Source organism: Pocillopora verrucosa, chromosome 9, assembly GCF_036669915.1.
Source record: "Pocillopora verrucosa isolate sample1 chromosome 9, ASM3666991v2, whole genome shotgun sequence".
Classification (NCBI taxonomy): domain Eukaryota; kingdom Metazoa; phylum Cnidaria; class Anthozoa; order Scleractinia; family Pocilloporidae; genus Pocillopora; species Pocillopora verrucosa.
This window is the reverse complement of record NC_089320.1, coordinates 14,406,325-14,420,378: the sequence shown is the minus strand read 5'-3', so window position 1 is coordinate 14,420,378 and position 14,054 is coordinate 14,406,325. Positions and strand designations below refer to the sequence as shown.

Below are 14,054 nucleotides of genomic sequence, written 5' to 3'. Positions count from 1 at the left end.
CTGTCACGTTACAGAAGTGCCCTTTTGTGTAACAAAAGTGCCTGAAAAAAGATACAAAATGGCCCTTTCCTCTAGTTCTCTGTCTTTCAATTTGTTTATTCATTTATTTATTACTTATCATTTTGCATGTTTTTCACATAGTAGGAACAAATACACATCAACCTAAGATTATTGACTAACAACAATTTACAAATGTTAATAATCAGTATTACTGTTGAATATGAAGGGAGGATTTAAAGTTTTTTTAATATTTTGAGGTAAACAAAATTGATGTGGTATTTGTACCACACAATATAGATACAGAAAGAAATACTATTAAAGAGATCTTGAAGAAGCTCAGAACTTTAATTTATGGGATTGCATGCACAGAACTCTACTCTCAGACTTTGCAAATTAAAACATATTACAACAATTTTCCTCTTTTACAATAGCCTTTTTAGCTACTGTACTGTCATTCAATTGTTATAAGTCATGTTAATGTGATAAATTAACTGAAAAAATATGTTTTTCCAATTGAATAAAGGGAGCAAATTTCTAAAGAAACTGTGGTGCTGCATTTGTGGGGAAATATAACAAGAAAATTCTGTTTTATTAACTGAGTTGATAATATGAATTGGCCATTGTAAAGAGTTTCAAAGGTGACTTTTTGAGTGTCAGCCCTACAGTAGTTTTGACTGCAAGTGTGTTGTCAGTGACAGCTACCTCAAAGTTTTCTTGTATGTCAAATTGCTACACCAGTTAGAATTTTAATTTCCTTTGTTTTTTCTTTTAGTGTGAAACATTACTTTTTTCCTGGTCTGTACTGGATAAACAACCACAATGTGTTGTATAGTAGTGGTTCCAGAGTGCTTGATGGACAGTCAAGAGGACTTAAAAGAAACTAGGAAGAAAGTGGCTTTAATGCTTTCCTCTACAAAGGTAGTCATTCTTGATCTAGCTAAATTTGTGGTTTACATCCTATCTTTTAAATTAAAAAATGCATCACCTCCTTTTATTCCACAGAACAAACTGGTGGAAGGTCTTTCGCACCATCTGAGAAAAGTGGAGGAACTTGTCTAAGTCAGATAGAGATGACTATAAAAAGGTGGCAACAGATTCAGGGTCAGCTGTGTCACTACTTTCAGCTGATAAACAAGCCAAGAATATAATTGGCAACATCATGAAACAGGTCAGCTAATAATAATTATAGTCATTATCATCATCATTATTACATAATTACTATGATATTTATCACATTTTGTGATGTGAACTTTGTGGTTTACAAATGATTGTGTCCAATTAACTAAACTATATAAAGTAAGATTGGAGTGACGAGTATTTGAAATGATATAATTGATAAATTTACTGACCTTATGATTTGGTTTAATTTGTAAATTCCTAAATTGTGCCATAACAGCAAACAAGTACCTTGTATTGAATTTTCTGTTAGACATTAATTTAATTGATCAGCATTAATTTCTCAGTTTTCTTATTGTTACATTTATATTACTGGTACATTGAGTGTAAAATTATGATTAATTATGTATCTTAAATGACAATCTATACAGTTTCAGTAATTGACCCTTCAAACTGTACTATATTTAAATAATACAACACTGACATCATTATTACCAGCAACAAACATGACTGTTACTTTTGGTCTCTCATTGCAATGGTTGAGTAGTGGTATGAGTACTGATGGGTAACAAAAGGTTAGAGTAAAGCAACAACACACAAAGTAAGAGAAAAAGTCATTCGGTTTACACACTGTTGACTTGCCGCTTGGTCTTTTGCTGTAATTAGCTGGAAATGCATCCACTTTTTCTTGGTTAATGAACAGTTCCTCTCCATGATTTGAGGACTTTCCATTAGTTCCAGTACTGCATTTCTGGACACATCCAAACAATGCATCAATGGAGATAAATAAACTTCCCTTCTCCTACAATCAGATGCCAATATCTTATTAAAATTGTCATGTTAGAAATATTTCTTAAGCCTAAATGAGTGAAAAATAATGGAATAACTCATGCTAAGACCAGATGCCACACTATAGAGGACCACTAGGAAAAAGAGAGACTCATAAAGATTCAGAATGATGTTTCTGGTTGAAATTATATCATTCATTATGCCAACATATATAATGATAGTTGTTCTAGATTTCCAAAGGTAGATATTACTCACTTAGGAATTTCATCTGCAGGATGACTTATCACAAACCTTAGGTCATGCAGGACATTCATCATCATTCTCATAAGAAGGATTGAATTGCTTCAGGTTACTCAAAATGCTGGACATACAGGAACTCCTTGAAACAACAACAAACAATCTCCAACAAAGAGCCAGTAGATGTCCTTAATCTAAAGGAAATCAAATAATTTATTTATTGCATAAATTAAGAAAAAATTGCATTCGTGAGTATAAGATAAAAATTTATTGAATGAATACTTACGTAAACCTTGGAAGCAGGAGGAACCAGCCATTGCAACGCCTGACATATTGACTTTAATAAAGACACTCTACATTCTAAGAAAATGTATTGGAACAGGGCCATAAATCCAAGGTCAAAGGCTACCTGGGGTTGTTTTGGAGAAGATAGCCAGAAACTGTTCCTGATCAGTGTTATGGCTTCTGGTTCATACTCGCAACATTTGATTTTAATGGATGCTGCTGCCCTGTACAAAGACAGACACCATACAGTAGTGTGTCCATACTTATATTCTTCTCTAATAATAATAATAATAATAATAATAATAATAATAATAATAATAATAATAATAATATTGTTTACTGATTCCTGTTTATGTTGAAAGTGGTCATTATTCCTCTCATGAAAATGAAAAACACCTCAAAAATACCACTTCTGCAATGTACAAGCCCTTATCTGTGATAGAATAACCAGGAGTCAGTCATGGAAAATGTACAGTTAAGGTATCAGTTATCCTCAGTAATGTGCTTGTTCTACCACTTTTAAATCTAAAATAATCAGCACCTTAAAACCAATTAAAACAGAAACAAAAACCTTCCTGGAAGAGGTAACCAAACTATTTAAGTGTAAGTATAGGTAAAAAGTGGTACTGGTAATTGCAGATTGGCAACCTATCTCACAATATAGTTACAAATTGCACTGCTGTTAGTTACTTACCATGCAAAAACCAACAGCTATAAAGTCATGCACATATCCATGATCCATTTTGTGAGGTGTAGTCCATACACACTCACCAAATTGATATGGCATTCATGAATCAGTTCCATCCTAAGAGTATATAATATCCTATGTGAATCAGGTGACTACAAATCACACACCCCTTAAATCAGCCAACTCTTTCAAAATTGCCAAAAATAAACTTTGCTTTGTTCTGAGTATAGAGCAAATTACATGTATGTTTGCAAGAAGAAATTATGCTCACTGGTTTCACTTTTTCCTCTGTATAAAAGTGGGGCAGGTTTTACTGACATAATGTATATTGGAGTTGAGAAGAAACTTCATGAAGTGAAGTAATTGTGTAGAGGAGATATATACAGTTGTAAGAAAAAAAAGAAGGATGTCTCTGCAATCAAACCACACGAAATCGGGTTTCACAACATAATTGATAAGGTGATTGAAGGAGACTGTGTTCCATTAATCTTCAACTTACCTTCCAAACTTCCCGGTGGTGCAGAGATCTACCTCCTGCATTAACTGAATTGATATGGTTTTCGCATAGGAATTGCCCTGGACTGCAGTTAAGGCATCTGCCGCACGCCTCTTCTTCGCAAAAAGGAATGACACACATCGGTCTTCTTGGTCTGGAGAAAAACCTCTGCATATGTTTAGAGAAGATCCGGTGGCCACAGGCGTTGTATCAATTGATTGCTGGGCGGCATATCGAACTGGAACACCAAACTTCGACTTTCCTATAGCTTTTCCTCCTTTAAAAGTAACTTCATTGAAACTTTTTCGACCTAAAATCGCGTTTAGGAGGCATAATGGTATCCAAAGCCTCTCCAAAGCCGCATTTGAAGGGTTCGCCAGCTGTGGTACCGGGCCTTGCTTGGGCCTATTTACTTATCGTGACCCAAAGGGAAGCTACTTTGACCGCTTGTATGCGTTAATTTGATCCTGATTAAAATGGCATGTACGCGGTTCTGTGATGGCCGGTTTCCGAGAAATCAGACTAAAGGACTCAGACGAATGGTAAAAAATTGTTTACTAAATGATCTGTAACTGAAAGCTCCCTCTGCAAGCCTCAATCACCTCTGTTTTGCGGCAGTATCGAGAACAAGTCCTCAGTCATCAAAGGTAGGCACTATTACCGTACATTTCTTGTGTACTGTTATCTGTTTGCTTGTATTCCTTCAGCGTTTATTCTATGATTAAAAAAAAAGCATTAAATTCTAATCACTTTTAAATCGTCAGGCTAAATTCCCCACACTGAACTTCTAGTGTGCATGGTTTATAATTGATCGCCGTACAAAGTAAATAGGAAGTTAGACGAAATGCGCTTTCCGAGAATCTATCTTTCCGTTGTGCATCCAATAGAAGGCGAAAGCAGTGGAGATGGAATCTTGGATTATGTTTTCGTGCGAGGTGTGTTACAATCGGCCAAGTTTAGGTCTATGTATTATTAGCAGATGTCAGACAAGATCTTCAGTGCTGCCTTTTTTTTCCCCGGAAATGAAGCTTTCGAAACGAAGTCATCTTCTGCGTGCACAAAGCGAAATTTTTCGAGAATTGTGCATGAAAATTTATTTGCTTAAACGTCATCTTATTCTTTATAACTTTATAGAAGAGAGAATTTGGTGTTACATCAAGATAAAACTCTCCAATCGACAGGCTTGTGTCTCCTTCTCATACTCATATATATTAATTGTTTTTAATTAGAGGCGTTATCATGGGGGAATCCCCAACATATTCACGGGAAAACCCCCACATTCTTTGTTTGCGAAAAGACTTCGTCTTCTGACATCGTCTTCCTCAGATGCCCACGGAGAAAAGATGCGTTTTTTCATCAGTATGTTGTGCGCTACAGTTCTGCATACCTTTGTCCAATACGAGAAGTGTGATGCCAGCTCTTCTGCCACTAGTCAAGAATGCTTCCCTGTACACCATATGACCTGCGCTTGGGAAGTTGGAGATGGGAAGATCGTTAATCTAGCGCCATTGATATATTCGAGTACCGAAAGGATCGAAAGGTAAGCAAAACAAGATAAACTTTAAGGAAAACAGAATATATCCGTAAAATGATCTTAGGATGTTGATTAATTCATGGGCTATAATGTCATCCGTGGCCACGTTTCCCACTCGAGCTTTGTTCGAAGCAAGAGAGGTAAAAGTGAAATTCATGCGATTTCGATATTAACTCTTTGTAGACTACTGTGTTCAATTTAGGACACACGATGTTTCTCTTCCGCCCCATGTCAGAGGAGAAAGCATAGCTCCGTTTCACAACCTCTTCTCAGAGTTCAGTGGCATTATTAACGACTTATTTCAACCAAGCTTTTGTCGTAATAGAATGACATTTAACATATATGACCAAATCAGTCTTCTTCGGAAATTTGGCAGCGGAACGTTTTAACTACTACTTTTAACTGCATGTAAGCTAAACAGCTAACCAAAAATATATTTCCGAATAAATCCGAGAAATCCGAGAAAGGTCCTAAATCTAACCGCCCTTCAAGAGGAAGCTAGACTCCAATCGGACGTAATCGGACGTTATATACAGACATGCAAATGAGGTGCAGGCACTCAAAAACCACCAACGTGTTTGTGGTCTTTTTAATACTTACTGCTGCCTTCCCTCTGAAATACGACCACGAGGGTATATGTGTAAGACCTCACACTTTCTACTGGCCGGGTTTGGAGTTGCTTACGCATTTCACTGGCTGGAATATTAGGATATTTGGTTGTTTCTCGTCTTCAGTGAACTGTTGGACTGAGAGCCCTATTTGCATAAGGAACAATGCCACGTTATTGGCTGGAGTCGAAGTATTGTTTCACTCTTCATGGAACACTGATCTCTCTAATGGTGTTGTTCTCACCAATCTGTCTAACGGCTCTGCTTGTATTACATTCTTCCGACGTCCATGGATCAGCTACTACGTTCCACCCGAGTTCCTGGGAATTTTGAATATGCTTGATTTCTCATGTCGGTTACGCCTACGTAGGCACAGGTGTCCAATAGCCTACTATGCAAATTCATGTGCCTCATTCCATCAAGTGCTAATTGGCGATCTGGTCTTCAAACTTAATCCTGGTCCTGAGGGATGCGGTATGTTAGAAACCTGGGTGCTTGGTTTGATGCAAACATGAATATGACCACACATATTAACAGCATATGTCAGAATATTTATTACCATTTACATAACATCCGGCGTATTAGAAAGTATTTATCATATGATAATAGGAAGTCCATTGTACAGGCTATTATAATGTCACGATTAGACTATTGTAACGGTCTATTATATGGTACGCCCGCTGGTCATCTTGGTAAGCTGCAACGCCTGCAGAACGCGGGTGCTCGGCTGGTATGTACTATATCTAGGTATGATCCTATCACACCATCCCTGATCAACCTGCACTGGCTTCCGGTTACCCACAGAATAGAATTCAAGATAGCAATGCTAGTTCACAAATGTATCTACGGCGTCGCACCACAATATCTTTCAGACTTGATAAAAATCAAAGAGAGCTCGCGGTATCAGTTGAGATCATACCGGGGCATACTCCTAATGGACAATACCTATAGAACAAAAAAGACACTCGGGGATAGGGCGTTTGAAAATGCTGCGCCCAAAGTATGGAATCGACTCCCTTTAGAAATTAGACAATGTCAATCATTGAACATTTTTAAAGTTTTACTAAAGACACATCTTTTTAAATTAGCTTTTTATTAGTTCTTTTATTAACTCATATTCTACTTTTATTGTTTTCCGAAAATTGTAAATTATTATTATTATTATCATTTTTTGGACTAGCCATTTATTACTTTAAGATTTTAGTGTTGTAATGCGCACTCGATCATATCTTTATCGCATGCTAGACTGCGCAATATAAGAAATAAACATTATTATTATTATTATTATTAAATCTGCTCAGTCTCACAAGTCTAGCGTGACATAGCGCGACATAGCGTGACATAGATTAATTTTTTTGTCAGAGGGCGCGGCAATGATCCTGCAATCTGATTGGTTCTTTGCGCGGTCCGTATTTAGATATATATTTCTGCCCACGGGCACGGTAACGCTTTCGTAAGTTGCCGAGTACATCCCTACCTTCGTTGCCATTATTCACAAATGTTTCTCGTTTTTCCGGCTGGTAAGTACTTTTAAGCAAACACGTCGGTCACTACTTCAAGCCGATAAATTAGTTATTAATCCTCTCTTTTCTCTCTCTCAAATCACTTTGGTTGACAGAAAAATATTGATTTCAAAATGAATTGTTATGAGCAAAAGTGTTATTAAATTGGTTGACAAGCGGCCTACAGACTGTCTGTAATTAATTACTTTCCTTCACAAAAAGTCCCTAAAAAGTTGAATGAATCAGTAGAACTTTCATTCATTTAATATCTGATTTCACTCAAACAATTTGTTCGTAGTGAAAGGGCGAGCGAAGTTTTCAGTTCTCCTAAAAATACCCTTTTAGTGAGTCTTTCCAAGTCCTTTCAGTTTGGACAGTTGTACCGTTAATTGCACAACAGAACTGAAAATAAAAAGCCGCATTAAATCCCCTTCATTCGAATTTAGTTTTTGTGGAGGAAAGACCAGATTTACACACGCCATTGCTGCAAACAAACGAGCAAACCATTGCAACTTCAAAATAAATAAAAAATTAAATATACTTACGATTACTTTCCTCGCCGTTTACTTTATGAGTAGAGGTAAATCTTCGCACATGAATGAATCGTCGATGAGAGTGAATAATACTTTCCGAAAGATCACTGAATATTTTCGAAGAAAACATTGTAGTGACAGTCCTTGCCAAACGAGTTCCGTTGTTTTTTCAAAGTGTACATGCGCTTTTTTTTTTCTTACGCGCTCTCTAATCGACAAATATCAGATTGTGACAGATACTTGTAAAAATAATGTTTCAAAGTTTGATTGGAAGTCTCTTAAATCACCTTTATCAATACGCAAATGAAAATGTTTCAGTGAAGCCTCTCTCTTTAATTTACATCACCTCTATTCACTCGCTCAATAATTGTTCAGTTTATAGAAGATCTTGCAGTAATTACAGCCCTGAATCATTCGGGTTCGTTTGGAAAGGATTCCGTGAAGTTTAAGGGAAAAAACAAAAATGTTATTCACCAGCCTAAGACAGTCCGTGTTGGGAATAACTGTGTCCTCTGTCTTGAGTACCGCCCTTGGCAAACGACCTCGGGCGGTACTTACGATCTCGGGCACAGTTTTTCCCAATACGGACCTCCCGGCTGGCGAATAACATGTATATATTTTTTCCTTGCGTTTTTATTAAATAACCCAAGCGAATCTCATGACTGACATATGGAGCAGACAAGAAATTGAGATAATTGAACTTTTGATCTTTGAAGAAAAGTGAAACCACATCATGGACAGAATGTGATAGAATGCTGCGGAAAAAACCTTTTGAAAAGCGATCTTTTCAGCAGGGAAGATGTGAGGAGTCTGCAAAAATATCAGTTTTGATTATACTTATGTGTGTTGGTTTTTGTATCTCTTGGTAGTTCCCCACACTCCATAATGATTCTGTGGTCGAACCTGTATTTAGCGGCACCTATTAAGCGGTCACCTCTATAAGCAGTCAGTAGTCAACCTTTACTAAGTCCCAACAGCCTGTTTGTATTGTTCTCCACCTGTGTAGAACGGTCACGTGAAGCGCAACAACTTAGATAAAACTAAGAGTAATCTTTCAAGTGAAACTTAATCGATTCTTATCTCCCGAAAGCAATGTAAGTGGTATTTTTGCAAATTAAGCGGTCAATTATGGCAAAACATGACGTCTTAAATCGCTTTTTAGAATGCCACCATCCTGAGGAATCTGTATTATATGGGTCTCAATGGGATGATGCTTTTACGGCTAACGGTTAAAATTTTGGCCAATTTACGGCTAACGGTTAACACCTTTCCATTGTTTCCACCAGACATATTGTTTGCGGTAAACTTTTTTTACGACTAACGGTTAAAATTTGTCAATTTTTACGCCTAACGGCTAAATTTTTTGGCCGTTTTACGGCTAACGGTTAACCCCATTAAGACCCACTATTATGCGGTCACCACGTCATTCCTAGTGGATGACCGTTTAAGGCAGGCTCGCCTGTATTAGATTATAATTACAATTGAGTAACTCGGTGCTATGCGTCCTTTTAATCAATCATCACTTCATAACCAATGCTTTTATGGACATTTCCTTAGAGGCTTCGTTGTAAATGGTAAACCTGATGGAAAATATCACCAATACTATTCGTACGCCTATAATCCATGCAGATGGATCAGTTTAGCTGGTGACTGTGATCGGGATAAAGAAACAGCAGTAAGTAATGGTCTAATTATTTCTTCAGTCACAGAAATGATATTTTGAGAGCACAGACTGGACACGAATATAGCAAGCGATTATTTAAAATAGCAGGGTTACTATACCCTTTATAATTTTGTGTTTGCATACCGGAATCTTGCGTGTGGCTGGTCTTATACATCAGAGTAACTCTGAGATTTGTTGGTGGTCCTGTGGCAACAGTAGTGCTATTTCTATTATCTTTTCAGATATGTCAGTGGACTCCATACAACGATAATCCTGACAATTATCGATCAATTGGAAATAAAATGCCAAAATGTACCAAAGTGAGCAATGGTATTCGACTAATCTACAACGCAGGGGGAAGGTATGTGTACTTGCGCGTTCTTATGATGAGGCTCAGCGTTTAAAAGTTAGTATTATGTGCGCATATAAGTTCACTTAGGTGCGCGGTGCCTATTTCGTGGTTGGCACATAGGCTAACTTCAACACAACTCTTTTTTAAGCTTTGAAGAACATATGAATTTTACCTCTGAGAAATACATAGAAGCAGAAAATTAACAATCAGCGGGAAGGAACAATGTACCATTTACAAAAAATGACGTGGAGAACTGTACTGCTTGATCTATGGGATATAAAAAACACAGAATTTGTCTTTTTTGAAAGACACTAACTTCCTATTTTATCTTCTTTAGGTATCCTCTAAAACCCATTGTTAAAGTGAAGTGCAATCGGACCAAAGCAGACATCAAAGATGCAACCTTTAAAGTAATCAACGAAAGTGACTGGGTTAGTGACTTTTTTACACAATTTATCTATTCAGATTGACATGAGAAAATAATTGTAAAAATAAAATGTAATTTTGTCGTCAGCCGATTGGGTTGAAAGAGTACGAGTCGCTTATAAATATTCCTCCCTTGTCGATGCAGAGTGCGATTGAACCAAAGTAGATGTCAAAGACTAGCAGTATGGCTGTCGAAATAACGCGATTTTCTTTTGAAAGAAACTCTACAGTTGATTTACTCTTTATCGTGAAACGAATTATTAAAGATTCATTAATCACTAAATCCAAGAAGAAGCTTTACGAAAAGCGCGAGAAAAATTCAATTCTTTTATGATGAATTTTTCCAAACATACGAAGTCTACGAAGTGCTGTGCACAAGATGGTTGAAATATATCTGCATTCTATTAAATAGTCCATCAGACTTGCTTTTAAAATTCCATGGAACCTGTTCAGCCTTTTGCGACTTGGATTTCATCATTCCTAACACGAGTCTTGTTACGTAAGAAAATTGATTATAAGGGATTGTCATATGTTGAAACCATGATGAAGCTCATGAAAACTTCCTCTTGTATCTCCTTTATCGTGCTTTAGGTATTTGAGCTGGATCACTTGTGCGGTTGTGGAACAGCAGCGAAGGAATATCTTAAGTTGAAAGAAAGTCAAAAAGGTACCTTCGTTATCACAGGAATAGCGATTAGGAAGAAAAGTTTAGAATACAAAATAAAGAATAAATAGATGTAATAGACCAAGCACTCAATTTACAGAATCACCAAATAATGTCTTGTTGCCCTCACAAAAATCATACAATATCAATAATATCATTAACAATTGGTTCATACGTTTGGAGAGCACGAAAAATACGTAAGAGTTGCTCGAGGAGTAGCCGAGAGCAACTCTAGCTTCTTGAGTGCTCTCCAAAATTCCCGCGTGCTTCATATCTTGATGAACGCACAGCTGACGTATGAACCACTAGTTTTATAATATTTTAAACCCGATGGAAATTTTTTTTCTCTCGAGGGATTTGTTTGCTGACGTCATGAGCGTGCACAATAAGAATATTTAGCACGCTCGCGCAGTTGAATTTGATTAGACAAATTTACTAGCTATGTTATAATCGAAGTTGATGGATGGGCGAAGTTGATGGATGGGCGAAGTTGATGGATGGGCGCTCTATTGCTTCGCTAAAGCTCCTTCTTCTCCGATGATATTTAAGTTCAAGAAATATTTTATTATTGAAAAATAACGTCTTCTGTTTTTTTTAATTTGTGCAGCGTACATTATTGTGGAAATTGTGGTTCCAACCGCTGGGGTGATTGCACTGGTGGTCGGGGCAGGGCTTTTTTTATGGTGGAAAAAGAGGGGGAACAGGAGAAGGAACAACAACAACCCCCAAGAAAATTATGAGGGGCAACCACTGCACCAAGACGACTCAGGTCAGGACGGTCTCCATATACTCTGGAATGTATTCTATGGCTCAAACTCGAAAACGAGGTCAGGAATCGTTGCTCCACCACGAAGCAAAAACGACAACCTCAGAAGCTGAACCATCGGAGTACCCAGTATCTTAAGGACCCTTTAAGATACCATCCTCAAAAACGATATTTATTGGTTGCTTTATTCGGCGAAAAAAATTGAAACATTGACCTTGTCAACGCCCGTAACAATGTTGTATCTTTCGTCCGTGATCTTTTAGCTGCAAACAGGCATTATTTAATATTTAGAGCGTTTGACCAGTCACATTGTTATTCTAAAAATAAGAATAACTGTTCAACACTTTATGTGCCAGCTAATATTGGCCGTTTATATGCTAGAGTGGCATAGAACCTCCTCTCAAGGTCATTAAACAGACAGATAATTATTTGTACCAGAGATTTATCTGCTCTTCGAGCTCGATACTTATATTTTAGGAATGGTTGTTTGCTTCCCGGAACACGTACAATAATGTGCGGGGCCAAATATCCGACCATGTCGTAAAACCATAACCATGAGAGGTTGTTAATCACCTCAAAAATAGAAATACTTTTGAGATCCAAGATTCTTTGTGGAATCCAGAAAAATGTTTGAGAAATATTTTGTTAAGTGTCGCTTGCGCCAGCCGTCATAAGGAGTCAGAGGCATACTGACTTTGCTACTATTGAAAATGACGGATGAGCGTGAAAAACAAATAATCATTTTTGTGTAAAAGTATCAGTTTTTCCGCACCCAAGTATGGTTTCGTCCAGATTTCCTGGGTTTGACAGCGAGAGGGAAGTGTGAAGAGCCGTCTTTCAAAATTTTATGACGAGAATTAATTGCTCCTAGCAAAATAAACTAGTAAACCTTCATGAAATTTCACAAAAGCTGGAAACCGCTTCACTAATAGGCTTGCGTGACCTATACATTGACATGTATTGATTTCTGTGATGGCCGGTTTCCGAGAGATCAGAGTGGAAGACTAAGACGAGTGGGCAAACAGTGGGCCTTCTAACAAATTCGCCACTTTGCCAATACTGGCGTCCAGATGAATGCTGTCTGAAGAAATTTCTTATTTTCACCTCTACTGAACTATTTAGCCACTGTGCGTGTATCATGGCAGTTTGATCTGAAATTGGCAAAGGCTCATCAATTGCTTGTACAGTTTCTTCGCCAGCTATGTCATTTATATCAGGTTCTGACTGGCTCTAGGGATAGTCGGAATTAAGAAGGATACCACATCTACCATTTGTTAAAGCTGCTAGGTATTTCAAGTCATCCTGGTCCAAGGCCATAGGCTGTCTGTCGTCTACAGCACGAGGATCATATCCAGATCTCGTAACAGTGCATGTCTGCCAAGGGACAAGGGAGTTGCCTTTGTGCACCCTGTCTTTCTTTATTTGGATGTTTGACAATCTGCTGGCAGAGTAACGTTTTTTAGCTAAAGCTGAAGGTCTTCCCCTAGGCCTGAGGTTTTGATGTGCATGTTTTGTTGTTTCCCTCTCTAACTTCTGAAGAAATATGGTACAAAAGTGCCCCCACATGTTTACACACTCCAGCTAAGCTGAGGAAAAAATAATAAAAAAACCTTTGAAAAGAAAGTACATGCTTAGAGTTTTTAAGATGGTCCAATATATTTGTAATCATATGACTATGCGTATCTTTTATGGCTACCAGCAAATGTTCATATCAGCTGCAGCTAAAGAAATGCCTTCATATAAAAAAAGGCATTGTCTGTTCTTGGCCTCCCAATGATTCAAATATGCCTCAGAAAAAAAAAACAGATCTTTTTAATCAGAAGCATGTCTCTGTGTTAATGGAAATGAAATGTTGCAAACTACAAGCTTTAAACAGTATTATGATGACATTAAATGCTCGTCAAGAGTGTTTTGTAAATTATTTATGTATATGTAGCAGATACACAGAGACCCTTGCAAAACGAGAGATATTTTGCTTTTGAACTTCATCTAAAATTTATGTACTTACCCAGCTACACACGAACATTCTCCTGTTACAACAGTATCTTCTTTGTTAAGAAGCACCGAAAGCTCGTATTGTGCATTATTTGTGCGGAATGACTTTGTCACGTACAAAACAGTACCTGACATCATTCCTAATATTGTGATTTTGACAATCAGTATCGTGTCCCGACTCCTCTAAAGACGATCCTTTCAGGTGTGCTATATTGGTTGTTAGCTTCCGGTGTTAGTTCTCAGTTCGAGCTGATCCACGAAAGTTATCTTGCATTTTGTTATTATAACCTTTAACTTTCCACAACACTTCTATGAAATGACTTTGTAGTCCTTACAAAGTTACTTCTGAATTTGATAGGTTACTGACTCGAGGTCGGTTGACGTTGGGACATGTAAATCA

The 14,054-nt window shown here is 37.4% G+C and overlaps 1 protein-coding gene and 1 long non-coding RNA gene across 3 annotated transcripts; one reads left to right on the top strand and one right to left on the bottom strand.

Annotated features, from left to right (window-relative positions):
• Positions 1–86: 86 nt before the first annotated feature.
• On the bottom strand, positions 87–3,998 carry LOC131769521 (uncharacterized). Of its 2 annotated transcripts, XR_010718826.1 has the most exons (5): positions 3,615–3,998; positions 3,122–3,232; positions 2,429–2,651; positions 2,197–2,336; positions 87–1,918 (listed from the first exon to the last, which is right to left on the bottom strand). It is a non-coding gene; the product is annotated as an uncharacterized lncRNA (long non-coding RNA). The 2 variants fall into 2 exon arrangements; XR_010718825.1 differs by having other exon boundaries at positions 2,429–3,232; positions 3,615–3,960.
• A 63-nt stretch (positions 3,999–4,061) lies between these two features.
• Positions 4,062–12,633, top strand: LOC131769507 (uncharacterized). The gene is made up of 7 exons (XM_066172556.1): positions 4,062–4,258; positions 4,841–5,151; positions 9,346–9,463; positions 9,694–9,812; positions 10,141–10,234; positions 10,821–10,896; positions 11,501–12,633. Exons 2-7 carry the CDS (start codon positions 4,955–4,957, stop codon positions 11,770–11,772), a joined length of 876 nt encoding a protein of 291 aa, XP_066028653.1. The 5' UTR covers positions 4,062–4,258; positions 4,841–4,954; the 3' UTR covers positions 11,773–12,633.
• Positions 12,634–14,054: the final 1,421 nt, after the last annotated feature.